The sequence below is a fragment of the Anser brachyrhynchus genome (genome assembly GCF_964034855.1).
Source record: "Anser brachyrhynchus genome assembly, chromosome: 27".
In the NCBI taxonomy this organism is placed as follows: Eukaryota; Metazoa; Chordata; class Aves; order Anseriformes; family Anatidae; genus Anser; species Anser brachyrhynchus.
In genome coordinates, this window is record NC_137720.1 from 5,862,434 (window position 1) to 5,884,450 (window position 22,017).

General features: G+C 53.3%; 1 protein-coding gene and 1 long non-coding RNA gene across 2 annotated transcripts in view; both read left to right on the forward strand.

The window, feature by feature from the left end:
• The window catches only part of GRM4 (glutamate metabotropic receptor 4), a 98,022-nt gene that overhangs the window by 29,469 nt on the left and 46,536 nt on the right, over positions 1-22,017 (forward strand). Inside the window, exons 8-12 of the mRNA XM_080569236.1 lie at positions 293-429; positions 865-1,800; positions 7,246-7,492; positions 9,293-10,718; positions 12,153-12,259. Of these exons, the coding sequence (XP_080425362.1) occupies positions 293-429; positions 865-1,800; positions 7,246-7,492; positions 9,293-9,342 (1,370 nt within the window). The 3' untranslated portion in view covers positions 9,343-10,718; positions 12,153-12,259. The remainder of the gene's footprint in view (positions 1-292; positions 430-864; positions 1,801-7,245; positions 7,493-9,292; positions 10,719-12,152; positions 12,260-22,017) is intronic.
• Positions 4,864-6,256, forward strand: LOC308183329. Its single transcript, XR_013942406.1, has 2 exons — positions 4,864-4,997; positions 5,809-6,256. It is a non-coding gene; the product is annotated as an uncharacterized lncRNA (long non-coding RNA).

Genomic DNA, 22,017 nt, shown 5'->3' on the forward strand with positions numbered 1-22,017 from the left:
ACGTGGCATCGCAGCGAGCTGCGGCTCCTGGTGGGGGCCGGTGGGTTGATCCCCATAGGGGGTCCCTGTGCCAGCTCAGGTGTGGGGTTGGGTTTGTTTTCCATAATTACTTCCTCCACCCCGTGCTCGTGCTGGCACTGTTCTGGCAGCTTGCTGCAGCTTGCGGCAGTCCCAGCAGCGAGAAGCCCCGTGCCGAGGGGGAATGTTGGGAACGTTGGGCCCTTGGGTGCTGTCACCCAGGGCGCACCGTGGTGCTGGGCGCTCCGGGTGCTGAGCCCTCCATCACTTGCAGGCATTGCTGGGACTCCGGTGACCTTCAATGAGAACGGAGACGCGCCGGGGCGTTATGACATCTACCAGTACCAGATCAGGAACTCCACTCCTGAGTACAAAGTCATCGGGCAATGGACCGACCACCTCCACCTGAAGGTAAGGCTGGGGGCTGGCCGCGTCCCGTCCCTGGCGAGGGAATGTCCCACGGTATTTCCCGTGCACCCGTCCTGTAGGAAACTCACCTGAGACTCAGGGATGCGAAGTCAGGCAGCCAGACCTGGGGGCGTCAGGGGCACACGCGTGTGGTTCAGCCACGGTGACGTGCCACCAGCGTGTGGCCATGCCCTGCTGGCACGGGGCCTCTGGGCGTCCGACTCCACGGCTCTGATAAGGGAAGGAGAAGCAAAAGCAGAGCAGAGGGGCTTTGCTCTGGGTGTTTTGAATCCCCCGCGTTTCCCAAAAGGCCGACGGGGAGCTTCAGCACCCCCCTCTCTCCATGCTGGGTAGGGCTGGGGGTGTACTGATGGGGCGAGGGGATGCATCCATGCCTGGCTTGAGCATCAGTGGGGTCAGTGCCGTCTCACCCCGCAGGTGGAGAACATGCTGTGGCCTGGGGGTGGGAGCCAGCTCCCCAGCTCCATCTGCAGCCTGCCCTGCAAGCCAGGAGAGAGGAAGAAGCTGGTGAAGGGCATCCCCTGCTGCTGGCACTGCGAGCGCTGCGATGGCTACCAGTACCAGCTGGACGAGTTTCACTGCAAGAGGTGCCACTTCAACGAACGCCCCAACGAGAACCACACCAGCTGCACCCCCATCCCCATCATCAAGCTGGAGTGGAGCTCGCCCTGGGCCGTGGTGCCCGTCTTCATCGCCATCGTGGGCATCATTGCCACCCTCTTCGTGGTGGTCACCTTTGTGCGCTACAACGATACGCCCATCGTCAAGGCGTCGGGGCGGGAGCTCAGCTACGTCCTGTTGACGGGCATCTTCCTCTGCTATGCCACCACCTTCCTCATGATCGCCGAGCCCGACCTGAGCACCTGCTCCTTGCGACGCATCTTCCTCGGGCTCGGCATGAGCATCAGCTACGCCGCCCTGCTCACCAAGACCAACCGCATCTACCGCATCTTCGAGCAGGGCAAGAAGTCGGTGAGTGCTCCCCGGTTCATCAGCCCTGCTTCCCAGCTGGTCATCACCTTCAGCCTCATCTCGCTGCAGCTCGTGGGTGTCTGCATCTGGTTCATCGTGGACCCGTCCCACTCTGTCATTGACTACGAGGACCAGCGGACTACAAACCCCCACTTTGCTCGGGGCATCCTCAAATGTGACATTTCGGACCTCTCCCTCATCTGTTTGCTTGGGTACAGCATGCTTCTCATGGTCACCTGCACTGTGTATGCTATTAAGACCCGCGGGGTCCCGGAGACCTTTAACGAAGCCAAACCCATTGGGTTCACCATGTACACTACTTGCATTGTGTGGTTAGCCTTCATCCCTATATTTTTTGGGACGTCGCAGTCGGCAGAAAAGGTAAGGGAGGCGGAGGGGAGTGGTTTGGCTGGCGGCCCCGTGGGCTGCCAGGAAGGGGGCTGCGAGGGGCTGGCGTGTCCTGAGCGAGGAGGGGTGCTGCTCCGCGGCCCTGCCAGCTTGGAAATCGTGGTGAGAAGCATTGAGCTGAAACCTCTTGCTCCACTAGGAAGCAGAGGCTCCTGCCTCCAACCCTCCAGTCTTGCTTTTCCTTTTCCAGATTTTTTTTTTGTTTGTGTGTGTCTTTCCTCCCTCTCCCCTCCCTGTCTTTCCTGATTCATTTCCCCTCTCTCTCCCATTTTCTGCGTCCTGTTGTCCCTGCTGCCCCTCCCCGAGCAGGGCTGGTAGAAGTGGGCTGCTGCTGGGTGGAAGGGATGTGTTCCTGGGGACCACGTGGGCAGATCCAGGACCCCAGTGTCATTAGCACCATGGAAAAGAAACCCTGAGGAGTACCCAGCCAGCTGCTTGCCCTTGTGCCAAATGGAGAGATGGAGATGCTCTTTGAAATCCCGGAGAGCTGGGGGCGAGGGAAAGGGCGGAGCAGGCTCCTGAGCTATTCCCCTCTTTCCCTGGGGCACCTGGCAGCCTTCTCACTCAATTTGCTGCAATTTTAATTAATACCTGTGTTTGGCAACACAGCACCCACAATGAATTCCTCGTTGTGGCTGCAGCACAGAAGGTGAGGGGACCTGCAGCGGGGCGCAGCAAGGATCTGTCCTGGGGGGCTGTGCTGCCACTGGGGGCTTTGGGGAGCCAGTGCTCCTCGGGATCTGCTGCAGCTCTGAATCCCGCTCGTGTAGACGAGCACAGGATGGACGATCCCAGCAGTGGATCTGTGCTGGGGACCCACCAGTCTGCCTGCCTCCCTCCCTGTCCCCGGCTGCCCGTGCTGGGCGCAGGGCGTGCTGCCGGTGCCAGTACCCACGGGAGCAGCGCCAGCCCGGATGAAACGTGTGCTCAAGTGAGAATGAGTGAGAACAAAGGAAAAAAAAATCTCATGAATGAGACCAAAATCCCCTTTGCCTGCCAGACAAAATGAGAATCGAGAATCGCATTTATGTTAAATGCGAGCAGCTCGTGCCTGCCAGCCTGGCACTGCCTGTGACACATAAGCCTTGGTGCTGCTATTCCTAAAAATCCCTGGCATCAACATCCTCAGGGTGACCACCACTCGGATTCCCCCTCTGGACCCATTGCAACTGGGGTAATTCCCTCTCAAGTGTGTCCACACCGATGCCGAGCTGCTGAAGCTGTGGATTTTGGAAACGCCTGTTGTAAGAGGGTTTGCTTGCTGGCAAAGACCAGAAGGCCTTTTGGTGGGGACACCAGAGTTTCACTCGTCCCGGAGAGCTGCTTCTGCTCAGAGCATCAGACTCTGGGAGCCTGAGTCTGTACACAAACCTCGAACCTTGCCTCAACCAAAAAATCGCTACCAAGCCAGCCTGCTCCAGCTAGAAGTGTGAAGGAGAATTAAAGGAAATAAATGGAGCCTTTTGCAGCATTTCCATTTTGATGAGATGGCAGGGGAGATACTAACAAGAAAGCAGGTTTTTTAAGAAATTATTGCAAAACAAAAGCTCCCTTAAAGCCACCTTAATGTGCTCGGCATACTGTGGGTAATAAAGATGGAAATGATAATGATTGTAGATTATGCGCAAGGTTGCTCACCTCTTCACTGCAGCTTGTCATGGGATAATTTAGGGCTGCCGAAAGCTGGCTGTCAAGCAGCAATTCGACAATAGGCTGTGCCTCACTTCGGGGGCTTGTAATGTGCAGGGCTTCTCTGTTATTAGGCTGCTAACAAGCTGATTAGAGGCGGAAAAAGTGATGTTCCCAGCTCCCCTTGGACACAGCGCTCTTTCTCAATGCTTGCTGCTGCTGTGGCGGCCGCTGAGCAGTCCCAGGAAGGGCTGGCGGCGTTTTGGCTCGGCACAAGGACGTCCTGCCGGGGGGTGCCAGCTTGGGGCATCCCCGGGACAGGCCACGGAGATGGATGTGCCCAGAGGGGCAGCTGGAGGAATCGGGTGTTTGCTCGCTGCCGGCCGTGAGGCTTTAGCTGCTGGTTCATGGTCTTGGGGAGAAAAAGGTGAAAAAGGTGGTGTTGTGCAGCCCGTACAGGGCTCTGGCTTGGAGCACGTTGCTGGGATGAAAATTAGGAGTGTTTGCACTGGCACGGCCCTGCAGCGGTGCTGGCATTGCCCGGGATGCACAGCAGGAGCCCCCTCCTCTGCCCCGGTGCTGCCGGGACTTGGGCCCCGTGGGGGGCTCAGCACACCTGGAGGACGAGCTGGGAGCGCTGCCTGGGGCCCCGTTGTCCTCACGGAGCATGGCAGGCATTTTGCTTGAGGCTGGGGGATGACACGGGGCAGCCCCGCAGCACCCAGCACCTCTGCATGACCCCCGTGACCAAGGCTGCCTTGTGGCGTGGGGCAGCAGGACGAAAATCCCCATTTTTTCTGGCATTTCCCTTCACCTCGTGCCTACAACTTTGCATGGAGGTGGCATATTATTATAACAAGTCCCCCAAGCCTTTGCTCAAAAGAACCTCTTATCCCCGCCGATCCCAGCGGATTACAGAAATAGCAATAACAGAGGATCTAAAGAAAGAGACAATTTCCTGCACTGATAAGGCAGCAGCCGAACAGCGGTGTCATTGTCTGGCTCTCTGTTTATCACATTTGCTTTCAGCGAGGGAGAGAGGACAAATGAGAAGCGTCCAGAGGTTTGCTTCGCGCTGCTGGGGAAGGGACGGGCGGGTTTTCCCTTCCCCGGCACCCGCCGAAAATGCAGGAGTCGATGCTGCGAGCGCGGCTTGCTCGGCTGCTTGCCCTGCTCGGCGCCGTAGCAGCATCCTGAGGGAGAAGTGGGCAGCGTTCTCTGCTCCTCGCCACCCCGCCGAGCAGCAGGTCCTGCTGAGGCGGCGACGTCGCGTCCTCTGCCGCCGCAGCTCACGCTTCAGAGGGCTCTGGAGGCTGCTCAAGTGCCATTAACGGGGGGGGCGAAACGGGGCCCCGGGTTGGAAGCCAATTGTGGGAGTGGGAACCGAAACGGTGAGAAACGGTCGTTTTCTGGCGTATCGGGAGGTTAACCGTGAAGTGCTCCGTCGCTGCGTTTGGACTCCAGGCTAAAAATATTCCTCTGCGGGCCAAGAAGGGGCTTGCTGTGATGTGATGCCGAGCTGGCCGTGCTACCAAAACCAGGTAGTTTGGCGCCAGCTACCAAAACCAGGGCAGTTTCTGCCAAATGGCTCATTGGGCTGAAGGTAGCTGCGGTGGCCCTGCGAGACCCTAGACGTGCTGGGGGGGGGGGTATGGGGGGTCTTGGCAGAGGGAAGCCCCCGGCTGTGCTGGGGACGTGGCCCCGGCTGGGAGCGTGCACGGAGATGTCAGGCGTGAGCTCGGCTGCTTCCCCTCTCCACCGAAACGCCTCTGAGTCTCGAGGCATGGGTGGGAGTGTGCAGAGGCAGAAAATACGGGAACTGCGAAGCGAGGCTCCTCCAAAAGGCATCTGCTGAGGAGCAGGAGTGTGGGGGGGCGGCGGGGGGCTGCTGAGCCTCGGCTGTGCCCCGCAGCAGGGTCGGGGGCGTTGCGCCGAGCTTTGCTGGTCCCCAAGGCAGGGGTCGGGGGGGCCTGGAGCCGGTGTCCCCGTGCTGCCCTCGCTGCCAGCGAGCCTGGCCCTGGGTGCTTGCAGAAAAGTCGGGAGAGCTTCAGCCAAAAAAAGAATTCAGCCAAGAAGAGAAGCAAGGGGTTGGGGGGAAGGAGAAAAAAAAGAGAGAGAGAAAAAAAAAAAAAAAAAAGAGGAGATATTCTGGCACAGAGAGATGTTTTGACTTTTCCTGATGAAGTGACATTTTTATTTCTAAAATCTGCCTAACTTGACTCTGTGTGCACATAGAGAGAAGGTGGAACAAACAAACCAGCGCATGTGACAGCAATGGGTTTTATTCTGGGGACAAACCAAGCTTCTTGGCTGACTCAGACTGAGCTTTGTTGCTTCTTTCTTTTGGGTCAGGTCGGAACACTCTGAGGGCTGCGCGTTGGCTTTTGAAGGGGGAGAACAAAGCGAAATGTTTCTCTGCGCGGTTGCACCCAGGTCCTGCAGGCCCTGGGGTGGGACAAGAGCCCAGGCCAGGAGCTGCGGCTTCGCCCCAGCTCTCACTCCCAGGACAGAGCTGCCTCCACGCACCTTCTCCCTGCAGAGCCCGGTAGCCCCTCTGTGCTCAGCTTCTGTCCCCCGCCACCTTCTTGCTCCACAGACTCCAGGAAAGGAGCCTGAGCTTGAATGCATGCAGCGGGGGAGCCGGGGGCCCCCTGCCCGCACCAGCTCTGCAGCTCTGCACCAAATCCCACCCGAGGAATAACTCCAGAAGAAACCCCGGACGCCAAGCAGCTACGGGATAACGTTCAGAAACTGCTTTAAGCCTCCTTGTTAGCAATCTGTGAATCCGCCCCGGCGTCTGGGCGCAGCTGGAATAAAAAATAATGGTGTGTGCACAGGCACGAGGAGACCCAGAGCCCTCTCCCTGCTCAGCCAGGAGAGCCCCCGCCACGTGAGCCACGAGCTGTGGGAGAGGGTGCTGGAGAGGACAGGGCCTGGAGCTGGGAGCGGGGATGCTGGTGGAGAGAGGATGGGCGAGAGGTGGGGATGGGAGGAGGGAGGGGGGGGGTCCCTTCGCCTCCTGTTGCTGCCTGCTTCAGATGCCCCCGGCTTGCGAGGAGACTGCCAAGCGCTTTCCATAGAGAAATGGATTATTCTACAGTCAGATTAATGGGCCTTCATTTCGCAAAACATCTGTCACTGTTAGTCCTGGACGGTGAGCGTGAAATTAGTTTTGACTGCAGAAAGGCAGCGTCGGTGTGCAATATGTGACTTACATGACAACGGTCCGGGAGCCAGCTGGGGGACGGGGATTACCTGTTGGAAGGGGACGGGGGTGCACGGGATGCTCCGTGGCCGCGGTGTCCTCGCTGTGCCCATCACCACGGCGCTGGAGCTCCTGCCCTGCAGCTGGTGTGGCGTGCTGTGGGTGCTGGGGAGCAGGGGGAAGGTCAGGAGGGCGCGTGGACCCTGTCCTTGGGGGTGTTTGTAAGCTGGGAGGCCGGCAGCTTGCTGGGGGGAGGCTCCTGCAGAGCAAGGGCTTGGTGCAGGGAGGCTGTGCCAGGGGCCCAAAATGCGGGTCGGGCGCCAGCATGGTATTTCCCCATGTCTGCAGGTGTGGAAACAGCAAAAGTAGAGCAGCAGGCTTCTCCACGTGTACTTTGCCTTGGCCCATGCAACAATCTGAGCCTGATGTTTAAGGTCCAACACTGCCCAAATGTCCGGTCCTGCCTCCCCGCTCCATTTATTTAACCCCAAGTTTGCACAGTCCCCTGCTCCTCCCCTCCTTTCCCAGCCGATCACTTCCCTCCTCATCCTTGTGAGCTGAGCTCGTGCCCTTGTGTCTCGCAGATGTACATCCAGACCACGACGCTCACCATCTCGGTGAGTCTGAGTGCCTCAGTGTCCCTGGGCATGCTCTACATGCCCAAGGTGTACATCATCCTCTTCCACCCGGAGCAGAACGTCCCCAAGCGCAAGCGGAGCCTGAAGGCGGTGGTAACGGCGGCCACCATGTCCAACAAGTTCTCCCAGAAGGGAGGCTTCCGCCCCAACGGAGAGGCCAAATCAGAGCTGTGCGAAAATCTGGAAACACAAGGTAATGTGGTTCCTGGTGGGGGGAGCGGGTCCTGCCAGGAGGCCCAAAGCCCTGGCTGGCCGGCGGGCTGCAGCTGGGCTGTCCTGTGCTGCATGGGCTCAGGCGGTGCTGGCAGCGCAGGGAGGTGTCAGAGCCCCCCCGCCATCCTCCAGCAGTGAGGACAGCATGGGGAGGGCCATGTCCAACGTCATGGGGACCGCTGTGCTCCCTGAGGATGGTGGTGGGCTCCGGTTATCTGCAACGGGAGGGCAACTGTCCTGTCCATGGGCAGGGCAGGTTTCCCCTCCGTTAATTTATTTCCACCCAAGAAACGTATTTTTTCATCACCATAGCCACGTGGGTGAGACAGGATGTGTCCTGCCTACTCCCTCCAGATGTTCTGCAAGCCCACGTGTGCTGTCCCGTGGGAAATGCTGATGGGTGGCTGGAATGGGAAATCACACAATCATTAGGGTTGGAAAAGACCTCCAAGATCATCTGGTCCTACCACCACTGTCACCCCCTGAGCCCTGTCCCCAAGCACCACGTCCAACCTCTCCTTGAACACCCCCAGGGACGGTGACTCCCCCACCTCCCTGGGCAACCCATCCCAGTGCCTGACTATGCTGCAGGCACTTCCCCTCTGCTGCCCTCAGCATCTTTCTCCCCCTCAGGACTTGTAGCAGGAGCCCCCGAGGCTGATATGTGCCAGGAGCAGGGAGAGCTGAGCCTCCCGTCTGCCGCGTCTCCGGCTCTGATGTGTCTCGCATAGGGATTACGGGAGCTGGGTGTGCAGCGGCGTGCCAAGGCTGCAAGCTGGGCGCAGCATCGCTGCCAGGGTGGGAGGCACGGAGGGTCTGTTCTTCGCCCTGTCACTGGTGGGTCACGGATCCTGAAATAAACGGCAGAATAAATAATTCGCAGGGCTTTGATACGGGCAGATTGGCTATGAAAACATCGCAGCTAACAAATAGCTCTGTCAGCTCTAATTTCTTACGGCCTACCTAATTGTTAGCTGGGAAAACCAGGCTGAAATCTCCAGCAAGGTTCATTTGTCAGCAAGGCACCGAGGTGGGCGCAGAGCGCTGCGAGGGGGAGCTGCTGGCGTCTTCGCTCTCCCGTGTGGATGGTAGAGCCCACTGGGCTCGTAAAGGATGCATTTGTGCCGCCTGTGGTGTCCTGACCTCTGTGCCTCGCTCCATGTCCTTGGCTGGAGGTGTCTGTGTGCCTGTTGAACCCCGCGGTCTGTGGGGACCTGGGGGCAAGGTCTCTTTGAGCATCGCGCCCAGCCGGAGCACCGAGAGGAGCCAGGGCGCTGCAAGGAGCCACCTCCTCTCCCTGACCTGTGGCTGCCACTAAAAGCAAGTGACACGCTGCCGCCCCGCAGCCCAAGGGCAGCAGCACAGCCCTGCAGGGAGCAGGAGGAGTTATTGTTATCGGGCGTTTTCCTGGCTCTGCCAGGCTCTTGCAGGAGTGGGGCAAGAGGAGGTGTTGGGAGTGTGGAGCATCTGTGGACAAACGTCCAGCTTGAGGGAAGGGAATGGGAATACGAGGCTGCATCCTGGGGCTCGTGGCACTTCCCGGGGTCTCCCCTCGTGGTGATCTGTCTTCAGAGAGCCCCCAGGGGCTCAGCTCCTCTGGCACGGCTCAGGGTCCTCACAGGGACGGTCCCCAGTGCCAGGGCTGGCTGGCTCCACGAGCAAACGCCAAGCCATGTCCCCACCAGCGTCTCCCTGGCCAGATGGGGGGTGCAGGATGGGAGCCAGAAAGGGCGGGCAGATTTTGTCACCCAGTACACGTGAGGCTTGTCTCTCTTTCCAGCGCTGGCTACCAAGCAGACCTACGTCAGCTACAGCAACCACGCCATTTAACTCCAGGGATCGCAACCGCCCGGCACGGAGGGAGGCCGCGGCTGCCGCGAAGTGGGAGGGAGCTGAGCCGCATCCCTCGTGGCACGGCGCTGCGGGGGAGTGGGGTGGGACAGGGAGGTGGCAGCGGGGTCCTGCTCCTGGACGGGCTGGGGGCAGAGCTCCTGGGGACGATGATGTTCAACAGCAGCAAAAAAAAACAAAAAACAACAACAAACAAATAAAAAATAAACCACCGACCACCGTGATGATGATGCATGCCTCCCCACGGAGGAAGAGGAACGGTTGGGCAAGGGGGACGAAGTGTGGGGAAGAGCTGATGGACTGCAGCAAGGCTTTGTTTATTTTTTCTGTATCTTGGCAAAAAAAAAAAAAAAGAAAAAACAAGAAAACAAAAAATGACCCAACATTTTCCCTTTTCTGGAATTTGTGAGATTGTTTGTGGTTGTGCAGCACCTTCTGTTTTCTTTCTTTTTTTCTTTTATCCCTCATTTTCTTTTGTTTCTGTCTTCCTCTGTCCCTCTTCACTCTCCCTTATCCTACCAAATTCTATATGTTGCAAAAAGGAAAAATAAATAAAAATACATAAAATTTAAATAAAAAAGAGACAACGAAATAAAATAAAATAAAACCTAGACTGTGTTCAAAGTGCTGATTTCTATAGGTGGTTAATTAATGTACGTGATGATCATATGGATTGAAATATGTCTGCTTTATGTACTGACCAGTCAAAAAAAAAAAAAAAGAAAAAGAAAAAATACAAAGTTCAGTGCCTGGATGTTTATGAATTATTCGATGACTGTGTAGAGCATGATCATTTTTATACGAGGAGATTTCTAATAAAAGACCATGGTTTTGCACTCGGCGTTTGCTGTCTCTTGGTGCCTGTTCAGTCCAGCCCCCAGGAGGTGACTTGGTTTCGGACAATGGGGAAGGTTCTGGTGGCCGAGCACTCCCAGGCAGGATGGGCTCAGCACCCTTCCCCTCCAGGTCATCCCACTGCGTGCAGGTCCTCGCGAGGGGCCGGGACAGGGCCAGAAGGAGAGCTCAGCACCACGCTGGCACAGCGTGTCAGGGCTCGCGCCGTAGCTGGTGCTACAGAATTGTGGAAGAATTGGGGCAGAATTGGGCAGAAAGGGCTGAGTCCTTTGTGTTTGCTCTTCCCCGAGGTGTGGGTTGAGGCTGGAGGATGGCACAGTGCAAAGGAAGGGATTTCCTCTTTTTTTTTTCTCCCTTTGGAGGCAGGGCCAGCTCCACCATCCTCACCAAGACCCACCTGGGTTAATTAGGGAGTCACCAGCTAATGAGGGCAGCCCTGCCCTTCCTGCTTACCCCAGGTTCCCGCCTGCCTCTTGGGACAGCGTGGCCCGGTGCACAAGGTAGGTGGCTGTTCTGAGCCTTGCTTTTGCGTTTTGGGGGAGGTTTGGCGTGGCTGCTGGTGGTGTCTCTGTCCCTGTGCTGTGGAAAGACGCTTGGAAAGGGGTGGCTCTGCTTGTTTAGTGTGGGGTAAGGAGAGGTTGGTCCAAGCCCCTCTTTTCTCTTGAGAGCAAATGTGAGGTGGGCAAAGGAGGCAGGAAAAGGTGCTGCTGCCCCAGAGAGTTGAGCTGGCTCCGTTTTTTTGGGCAGTTTGCTGCTTTAGGTGCTCTGCAGTGACATTGGAGCTGTTTGTGGTGTCCCAACCTCTGAAGCAGCGAGGATGTCTTCCCATCTCTTTGTGTGTATTTCTTACCAGTGCAAAGATACCCGTATACTCCCTCTCTGAGCCCAGGAGAAGCTATCCCACTGTTATGCATGTTTCTAGACCTATTTGTGTATTAACTGCAGCCCCCAGCTCTGTGCCTGTGGCTGCGTGCCCCAGGGAGGGGAGGTCTTGGTGCCACTCTGAGTTCTGCGGGGACCTTCAGCTATCGATCAGTGCAAGGGAACCAAGCCTGTTCCCTGCTGATGCAGGGAGGACAGAGCATGGCTTGAAGGCAGGAGTTAAAGAAGAGAAAAGAAATATAATGAAAAGCCCGAAACTTTCATAAGATCACGCTTGTCAAAAGAGCTTCTCAGGAGGAAGAACTGCTCCGTTCCCACTGCGTTCATCACTGTCGGATCAGACGTGAAATGCTGCCTGGTTCAGAGGGCTCCCAGAAAACCCAAGCTGGTGTCTCTGGTGCCATTCCCAGCTTTGTTACCGCTCTGCTGTTTTTACAAGCAGCCTTCCACCCCAACCTCTTCCTGACAATGACTGGAAAGGCTGATTCCACTTTAATTACAGCGTTCTCCTCCCTCCCCTTGCAGCTCCTATGAGGAGGGATGCTCTGAGCCCTCCAGAGAGGCTGCGGCCAGGGAACGGCTGTGCTGCCGCTCAGCAGATCCTCCAGGCTTGTCTGTCCTCTGCTGGTCTGCAGGGGGACACGGGGCACAGCACGAGCAGTGGCCCCAGGAGCTACGGCTTGGTGTGAGAGGTGGTGGGCTCTGGGATGGCACTTCCGAAGCGGGCACCTTTGATGCTTGGGGAATAAATCCCTTGGCCAAATTTTGATTATAGTTTCAAGTAGATTCATGTTCCCCTCTTGCATCAGGCCCTATTTAAGCACAATATCTACCCTGATTTCTCGATGGATCTGATGGAGTGTTAAATCAAAAGAGTCCTCATGTGGGTACTTATTTTGGTGTAAGTGTGCTTTACAGCGATTCAGCCTTATTCTTTACAGACTTCGGCTTAAATAATATAAAGATGCTCTTAAGTAGATATGCAAAATATTTGCACAAATCCAACCTCGCTGGTCTTGGAACAGAATTTTAATTGGCCCCGTTTTTATCAGCTCCAACCTACCCCTACCGGCGCTGTTCCTGTGTGCTGCTAAGCAGACCTGCATCCCTCCCAGTGCTGGATGTGTTTCAGTGGCGGTTGCAGTGACCTCTGAACACGGTTGGTTAATCTTGTGTGGCATTTCCTGATACAGTGCCGTTTAATTCTAGACACTTATTTGATTATGAAAGCTAATTAAAAGGGAGCAGTCTATAAGCAATTGAGATGGACTTAGAGCGACGCAGACCGAGGCAGGCTCTGGTGCTGCTGTCTGCAGAGAGGTGATAGCTGCTGCTGGGGCAGGTTCTGGAGCTGGTTGGCGCCTCCTAGGATGGGGTTTCAGCTCCGCTTAACACGTTGGAGGGCAAGAGGAGCAGAGTAGATACTGAGTGATCTGGTGGGGGAATTCCTAGGTTTTGGCACTCCATGTAAATGTTTAATAAGGTGCCTGTACCAAAATCTGTGCTGCTGTTCTCCTCGCATCCTTTGCAGCTTAAAAGCACTTACCTGTTTTCTCCCTTATTCTCGTGAAGGACTGCTGAATTTAAATGGCAATAACCGCTTGAGTTCCCCAAGCGGTTGGCCTGTACATTTCTTCCCTTTTAATGGCATGCTGAGAAGTGGGGCAGAAAACCTGGTGTAGCACTAACTCCCTGTTTCCCCTGCTCGTATCTCCCCCACTCAGCTGCACTGGGGAGTTCCTCTCTTGAGCTCCCCCTTGTTCCTGGGAGCTTTTGGGGTCCCACCACCCTGGCAGTGGTGCATTGGGTCCCCATGTGTGTGTGTGCATGCATGCCCCAGCCTGTACGTGAGGCAGCAGTGTGGAGCCTGTCATTAACTCTGTTCTGTGAGAGGCAAATTACAGACTTTAGAGTTGGCCTAATTGTGTCACTATAGGAAATGGAAAAAAAAAAATAAATCACTTCTCTGTAGATTTCTCAGTCTCATCTCTTGCTCCCCAACCGCTCGGGTTTGGAGCCTGTCTGTCAAAGCCACAGGAGAACCCCTGAGTAAGGAAATCTGGAGGAAGGGGATGTAGAGAGCAGGGCTGGAGCAGGAAGGTGGAGGATGCGGCACGAGTGGCTCCTCCCTTGCTCCACGAGAGGCCTACACCCAGTCCATGTCCTGTGGGCAGAGCTGTGCGGTCCCAGTCTGGCCTAAGGGGATCGGAGCGCTGCTTGGAGCAAGGTGCGATGGCACTTGGAGGAGAAGGCAGCAGAGCTTGGGACATCCGCTGCGGTTCATTACGTGGGGGACCAGCTCTGCAGCGAGCAGGTTGAGCTCATCTCTGCAACCAGAAAGTGCTTCTCCTGCTGAGGGCCGTTGCCAGCTGAAACCTTTGTCCTGGAGCAGCAGGCCCTCGTGGGGCCACGGGGAGCTTTGAAGACACAAATGGAGACCTTGAGTGTGATTTTTTTTTTTTTTTTTCCTGGATTGTGGGAAGCCAGGGAGGAGGCTGGAAAGCTGTGCTGAGTGTGTCAGTGCTGCTGAGGAGGCAGATGTTGCCTCTGAGCCATCCCGGGGGACAGGGGGCCCCAGCGGGAGGTGGAAGCACCCCCAAGCCGACTGCCTGGTTCCTCTCCGCAAAGCATCCCCAGCAGCCAGGGCCCATGGCTGGGAGGCGAGCGTGTGGCACATACGTGAGGGTCTGTCCCCAGTGGCAATATTCTCTTATATGGCCGAGTGAGTCAATGGCAGATTGTGTTGAAATCTCACTTCAGCAGCAAAAGCTGCAATTAGCATTTAATGAAGCTTCTTGCTTTTATTTTTAGGTAACCTCCGATTCCCTGACTGTGTAATTTAGTCCTCCATTGCTTGGAGATAATTAAAGTATGTCACTATAATTTGCTTTTTTTAAAAGCCTGTAATTATGTTTTTATTGAGAATAAAAAAGAAGGGGGGGGGGAAGGGGGAAATGAAAACAATTGTAGGGTAGGAGAAGGCTTTGGATGGGCAGGGGGGATTTCTACTCGCTTGAATGTTCTCCCCAGGATGCTGGGTAGACCAGAGACAGAGGAAGGGCTCCTGCATTATTGTGGATGGTGGCAAGGTGTGTCTCAAGCGGAGGTGTGAGAGCTTCAGGTGCCTGCAGGCCCAGATTTTGTGTGTGTGACGTTCAGCAGCAGCATAGCCATAGTGTGTGTGTGTGTGGGCTGTGTGCGGGACCAACCCTCTGTCCTCAGCATCACTCCCCTCACGGCATCCTTCGGTCCTGCACCCTGGGCAAAGGCTGTGGGGTAGCCGAGGGGGGAGGCAGTGCAGGGTGAGTTCAGCCTGGAGCAGAACAGCTGAGGTCTCATCCCTGCAGCCTCCCAGCCCCAAGGCTTCCCTGCCATGCGCAGCAAACATCTGCGTGCACGCTGGGTCTTCGCCGATCAGCTGCAGACACCTGGTCTCTGTGACAAGGCGTGCTTTGCTGCATGCCGATGGCAGATGGGGGCGGCTGGGTTTGGATTTTGGGAGGTTTTTCCCCAGTCTTTTTGGACCCTTGGGATTAGCCTTTGGTGGATACTCCTTGCCATTTGGGCTGTGTTTGCGTCTGTAAATGCTGCTACTGGATGTCAAACAACCCATGTCCCTCCAAAACCCCCAGCACTAGCACTGACCGTGCCAGCCAGCGCATCGTGCCTTGCTCCCGTGTAATGCTGTGCATGGCCTCTGGGCCTGCATTGTCCTGGGGAAGCCACTGCGCTGCAAACTGGTATGAAATGAAAGGGTGGCTATCGCAGGAGGAACCGCTCACCTACAATTCACAGCCTGGAAATTGGCTGTTGGAGGAGAGTTGAATATTGTAAAAATTCGAGATAATTGATTGGCCTGTGGCCAGTTCTCAGCCAGAGATTGATGAAATAAGTTGGATTGTTAGCTTTTTCTTTAAGTTATTCTTGCTCAATTTTTTGAGTGCTAAGAAGTTACGCTTGGTTTAGAACATACTTAATTCATTAAAACATTGTTCTACTCTGATGCAGAGTTCAGATCTGAACGCAGGCTTTATTCTTTATCTGAATACAAAGGTTCCTTGTCAAAACCACAAAGCAGAAGAAGCCTTGGTGCACAGGAAAAGGGACAGGATGGAGGGTGAATGGTGCTGAACTGCGTTCCAGCATGGGGACCCCAACGCAGCTTGAGCTGATGTCTGCACTGCGGTGTGCCCAGCTTCCTTTGTGCCTATGTTGAGTGAAGCCTTTAAGGGGCACTTGCCCAGTCCCGCAGTGCTCAGTGTGTCCTGGCGCTGCAAGCAGCAAGCCGAGGCCCTGCAGACAGCCTCTGATGCGGGGTGCTTTGTCTGCTGGGATGCTGTGAAAATTGGTGCAGTCCCCTGTGAAACTGTTCGCCCTGGAGAGGTCTGCTCCTTGTGGAGACAGGGCTGATGTGAATCATGGAAGTCTTTGATACAGGAACACCAGGCCGGGGATTTGTGTTGGTGCGTCCTCAGACTGTGCACCCCCTCCCAAGATAACTGCTCTCCAGGAGTCTGAAGTGAACGAGTAGGACCTGTCACCCTACACACTTCACTTGCAGTACATTTTCATTCCTCCTCGCTGCATAGAAATCCCTCTCCTGAGCCCGGAGTTATGCCACATTCCTCGCAGAGCCTTTGTTATCTGATGGGGATAACAAAGGGAAGGAACAGCACTTAAAACCCTATAAAAACCACACACAATTATCAGCTTTTGTACTGGTTGCTATGGGAACCCCATACAAGAACCGGAAAACCTGGAGTAAGCAAGTGATATCGTTAATTAGTTCTCCTCATTCTTTCCTGATCATGGTAGAGCAATTTGATAATAGATGAACATGTCACTTAATTATTGGTAGGTTAACCAAATACAAGCAAGAGTGAGCTTCGAGGAGGGCAGGGTGTCCAGGGAAGTCAGTAGGAGAGGGAAGACAGAGCCGGAGGGGTGTCCAGTAGATAGGAGGCAACAAGAGGCCTAGAGAGAAGGCGCAGAGTCCTGTTGTGTGTGGGGTGGTGTAAAGGCTCCCAAAGGGAATTCACGTCAAGGCTTTTGTTGGGGGCACTTTTCGATGGGAGAAATTGGCAACTTACGTGTTTTTCATGGATATAATTAGGGTTATGTTTATGGTAGGGTTAGGGGTAGGTTTGTTTGCATTTGGAGACAGCAAATGCACAGAGTTCTGTTGTGTCTGGGGTTGCGTAAAGGCTCCCAAAGCGTGTTCAGGTCTACCAAAATACTTTTGTTGTTAGCAGGTTTTGGGGGGATTTTTTGGCCATTTATTTTTTCATTAGGGTCATATTTATTTTTAAGTTTAAGTTTAGGATTTGGAGATAGAGATAGCACAGATAGCTGTTGTTTTGTACCATCATGTGCTTGCCCCAATGTCTTTGAATACTTTGTTGTAAAAATGAGCCTGAGCCCTTTGGAGAGATCTGTCATGTGTCTCTATACTCACCATGTTTGTTGCACGCTCTGTGGGTTGATTTTGGTGGTTGGCTCGAGCAGAGGGACCAGTTTGGCATTGTTGATGTGGTGGGCTTACTGGAGAACCTGAGTCCTGAACACCTCTGAGCCATGGGTTAGGTTGCAGTCTTAGCCCAGCTCTGCTGGTCCCTGGAATAAGGTTTGGACTTGTTGCCTCGGGCACAGCGTCCCAGTTTTGTGGAGCAAGATGCCAGCTGTGGGTATGCGTGAGCTCTTGCGGTAAATGCTAGGAGTTTTTCACCAAACAAGCTTCATTAATCATCTAATAACCAGATTAATTAAATATACTGAAAGTAAACAGTGAGAATGTAATTTGCCTCTGATTGCCATGTAATTGCAGGAGTATGGTCCTATTTGCATATGCAGTAAGTGATGTTGACAAAGGCACCAGGACCAGGAATAACAATTCATGGAGAACTGTGTTGGTCTTACTCAGGTGGGCAGCCGAGCTCCACCAGAACAGCTCTCTCACTCCCTCTCCTCAAAGGGAAAGAGGGGGAAAATAACATGCAATGGCCTCAAGGGTTGAGATAAGGCCAGGGAGATCACTCAACAATTACCGTGACGTGTAAAACAGACTCAGGGTATGAGAGTATGGAGATTAGTAAAATTTATTGCCTATTACGAACAAGCTAGAGAAGTGAGAAACAAAGGAAAGAAACCAAAACCACTTTCCCCCCATTACCCTCTTCCACATCCTCCCCCTGAGCGGCACAAAGGAATGGGGGAATGGGGGTTGTGTTTAGTCTATAGCACTTCATCTCTGCCGCTCCTTCTCAGTCACTCTCTTCCCCTGCTCCAGTATGGGGTCCCTCCCACGGGGTGCAGTTCTTCCCGAACTGATCCTGCATGGGCTTCCCGCAGGCAGCAGCTTTTCAAGAATCCGTACCACGGGACCCATCCAAACTGCTCCAACATGTGTCCCCCATGGGCAGCAGCTCCTGCTAGGTCACCCGCTCCTGTGCCGTCCCATCCCCATGGGCTATGGGTCAGGTCTGGCCTTGAATCTGCTCCAGCAGGGGTTCTCCACACGCCGCAGCCTCCTTCGGGGCATATCCACGTGCTCCACCGTGGACTCCTCCACGGGCTGCAACACAGAAATCTGCTCTGACGTGGTACGCCATGGGCTGCAGGGGAACAACCTGCTCCTCCATGGTCCTCTCCACTGGCTGCAGGGGAACTTCAGCTCCAGTGCCTGGAGCACCTCCTCTCCCTTCTTCTTCACTGACCTTGGAGTCTGCAAGTCTGTTTCTCACTCCTCATTCTCCCAGCTGCTCTTGTGCAGCAGTTTTCTTTTTTTCCCCCTTTCTTAAATATGTTCTCACAGAGGCACAAACAACATTGCTTATTGGTTCAGCTCTGAGCAGCAGCGGGTCGCTTTGAAGCCAGCTGAAACTGGCCTTTATCTAACATGGGGCAGCTTCTGGATTCTTCTCACAGAAGCCACCCCTGCAGCCCTCCCTCTACCAAAACCTTGCCATGTAAACCCACTACACGGGCAACCATGTCCTTGGGGAGTCCAGATGCCTTTAGCCATCCTCTTCGCTGCCCTCAGTGCTGCCTGTGTGTTTTTTTTTCTCTCCATTTCTCAGACAGCTTCTCAGTTAGCCAACTCTCCTGCTATGCACAGAACTGCCCAAGCAATTTGCTTAGGCAAACATTGATGCTCCAAGTAAACTGGCAGATCTGCTGGGGGACACTCTCCTGCATCCTGCAAGATGGATTAAATAGCTGAGAAGAAACCTCTCAGGGTTCTGCTGCTAAGAGCTGGGACAGCCAGTTATCCCTTTTACCCTGCTGGCTTGGGACTCCAGGGGGAGTTGGCCACGCTCAGGACAATTCTCCCTTGCAAGCCTCAGAGAGCTTCTAGTGCCCATAGGAGGAGACAGAGACCAAGAGGTGAAATGGGGGCACGTAGAGGAAAACAGATGCCATGAGACTTGGAAGCAGAGACAGGGGCTGAATACCAGAGCCTGGGTCCCATAACATTTCGTGTCTGGCGTCCTCCACCCCTCATCAGCTGGTCTTCTTTTTTTTTTTTTTCCAGCGCTTCTCTCTTTCCCTTTTGAATGCAGACATCTGGATGGTGACTAATCTTTCAGTTCTCTGCCTCCCGTTAGCCTTGGGTGAGTTTTCTTCTTGTGTTTGACCTTGTCAGAGCTAGATCTGGGCTGCTTGAGGAATGGGAGTACGCAGTGCGTCGCAGAGTTGCCTGCGTGCTCCCTCCATGTGTGTAGGCACGTGCCCAAAAGGGGAAATTCGAAGGACTAATTCCATCTTGGAGAGCCCCAGGGGGATATTTTTCTCTCTCTCCCTGGCAGATACAACTAGGTGGAAACCCACAATAGGGAGGGAAGTGACCTTTCAGGAATGACCCAGAATATCCACAACTGGCATGATTTCTAGTGTATCCACTTTTTTTCCTCCAGGTGGATGGTGACATCTGTGTGCTCCAGGTATTTTAGCCTGCTCTTTGTGTGTAGATGGACTTAGACCACATCTGGGTGTGTTATTTGCTTTCGAAAGGTACCTTCTGCTCGCTTGTGTGCCTTCCTACTCAAGTAGGATAAAAGGCAGCAAATATGATCCTTCTGAGCAATTGTTTTGGAAGAGTTCTTGCTGGCAAAATGGATGGGGCCAGTTTGTCAGCAGAACACTGCTGACAAATAACTGTAAATGAAAATGTGGACCTGGGACCCCCCTGCCTGCAGGGGAACATCAGCTTTTTGTTTCTTTGCAGCATCTGAAGGTTCTGGGCTGGTTTCCCACAGCTCTAAGTGCCATACCTGTCCCGAACAGCTGCCAAACTCCATTCATCACAGACAATGCTTTGTTTTCCTCTTTTGGAAACTTGAAATATTTAGAAAGACATCAGGTTTTCCCTTGAAATTCAATGGGGAGGGAGGTGGAAGGAAGGTACCCTTCTGTTTGTTCTGCGCAGCCTTTCTGTAAGCTGCTATAAACAACCTGTCATCATATCTCCAGTGAAGCAGTCGAACAGGCTTCCCAGGTGTCTGCGTTTAGTTTCTTGCCATGCAAGGTCTCGTTAAAGGTGCTGTTTGTTCGTGGTTAGGCATGGGCTCCCTTTGAGCTTGAAGAGCAAGGTGGGAATAGTGACAATTGTGGTCAGGGTTTTATTTTGAATTTGTAAAATCTCTGTTTCCTGCATTGAACATCTGAGAGAGGCTAGAGGCTGCACCCCATTAATATTTCACAGTGAAATTTTCAAAGTGACAAACGAGGGAGGCAACGAGCCCCTCTTGAATCTTAAGAGAATGAGACCTGTTCCCTTGTCAGTCTGCTTTCTTCAGGAGCTGAGGCTCAGGTTAGGGCCATGCCATTGCCCACGTAGAACTGTATTTGAATGCCTTCAGACCTTCCCTGCAACAACCTGGTCTTCCTTCTGGAGTGGCAGCATCACTGCCTCTGTCTAGGGTAGGCCACTCTTTCTCAGCTTTGAGAGTAAGCCTTTGCTCCCTCTGCATGCTGGCTCCCAAGGAGCAAGCTGATTTCTCAAAATTTGTGAATGCAAATTGGTCATTTGGTCTTAATGTTATTCTCAAAGATGGCTTCTTCTTCCCACCCACCTTTCCTTCTGTATCACAGCAGGTGTGAGGGGTCTGCAAGAATTTCACCTTTAATAAGTATTGGTAGGCCCAAAAGAATGGGCAAGTAGGCCTATACAATATCTTGGCATGAGTCATTTTTGGCTTTGAGGATATAGGGCGTGAAGGTATCAAGTCAAGATCTCTTAGTGTATGCAATTAATCTTTCCCTGATCTCATTCTTGAAATCCCTCTCTTACCTAGTGAGCTCTGTATTCTGGTGCTGTCTGCCTTGCAAGGCTTATGGGGAAGGTGCCTCCAGTCTGCTTGTCAGCGTTCTTTTCTATTATATTTTACATATAGTTTTTTTTTGGTGGTGGTGTGTTTTTTTTGGGGGGGGAGGAGGGGGGCAACCCTGTTTGACTTTTTTTTCCTCTTCTCTGCAATTAGCTGTAGCATTGATTAAAATACGTTGCATTGCACTGCAAGCTTCTCCAGGCAGATGTTTTATCACTGGAGGAGAGATGACTTCATCATCCTTTGCATTTGGGGAAAATTGCGGGGGGGGAGGGGAATAAGAAGAAGGTGGTGGGAAGGCAAAGGAGAGTATTGGGTTTCCTGTTGTGTAAACACAGCTCTCTAGGCTTCAGGGCAGGGGTGCATGAGAAAAGAACCAGGACTAGGAAAGCCAGGGAGGGCAGATTTTCCTTTTATCCTTCTTACGCTGGTGGCATTCAGACATTGGGAAATGTGCATCTGGACATTTATTTTGCTTCAGAAAGCAGGGACCTGGTGTCTGTGACCCATCCTGTTGTTTCACTGTAGCCTCTCCTATGGAAGGGTTTGCAGTACAAGGCAGTTTGGTACCTCTGTGTTTTGACTTTCTGGGGTGCATGGAGACCCTCAGCTGCTGCCTCACCTCTGCAGCTCTTTAATAAGAGCAGGGCAGAATGCAAAGATCCATTTTATCTTCTTTTGGGTATCTGGAAGTCTTTAGTGCATTGTGCTTTTTATTGACGGTAATAACCTAAATTCCCCAAACTTGACCAATACAGGAAGAAAAGGTGTGAAAGGGCTGTAAATGGTCCTGTGTTGGGCGTGCAATATCGAATACTACCAGCCCTGGAGCACAGATGTTGGCTTTGCTGAGAAGGGGCAGTGGATGTGCAGGTTTAAAAAAAAAAAAATAAAAAATCTCCTGTACTGGGAACATCAAGCACAATTTCTTAAGCACCGCTCAATAAGTGAGCCATCAAAAGTAAAAATGACAGCAATTCTGCAGTCAATATAATGTGGCTGCAGGTTAAATAAATAATGCTTGAATAATAATAATTGCAAAATGACATAATTTCATCCACCAAAAACATGTGGTTAAGTTCTCATTAGCTGAGACTACAAGATTTTCAGGAAGCACAGTCTTTGAAAGCAGATCTCTTTGGATTATGCTGCTGTAGAAATTCCTGGACTGTTCTTGCAAGTGTTTAGTAATGCTTGTAAATGTGTTCATGGGATTGAGAGGACAATTGGATTTGAGCCTTTTTGCTGTTGTTCTGATGTTTTTTTTTTTTATGGTTCCCAGAGGTTCTAAAAATGGTGTTTATAATTAATGGTCTATATTGGAGTCCTTGATCTTGGTAGAAAAATTCATGTCGTATGTATTTTCAAAAGTTTTTATATACAGTATTTTCATGTATAGGCCCCAGATTGCGTAGTTTTACATGAACTGGGGGGCTTTAGCAAAATGCTGTTTTTTCCTGTCCCACCACAGTCCTCCATTGCCACCTCTTAGCCCCTGTGAAGCTATCCTGGAGCAAGGCTAGCTGTTCCCACCAGGCACGATTCGCTCCCTGATTTGGGGAAACTGATGTGCTCGGCACCTCACCAGACT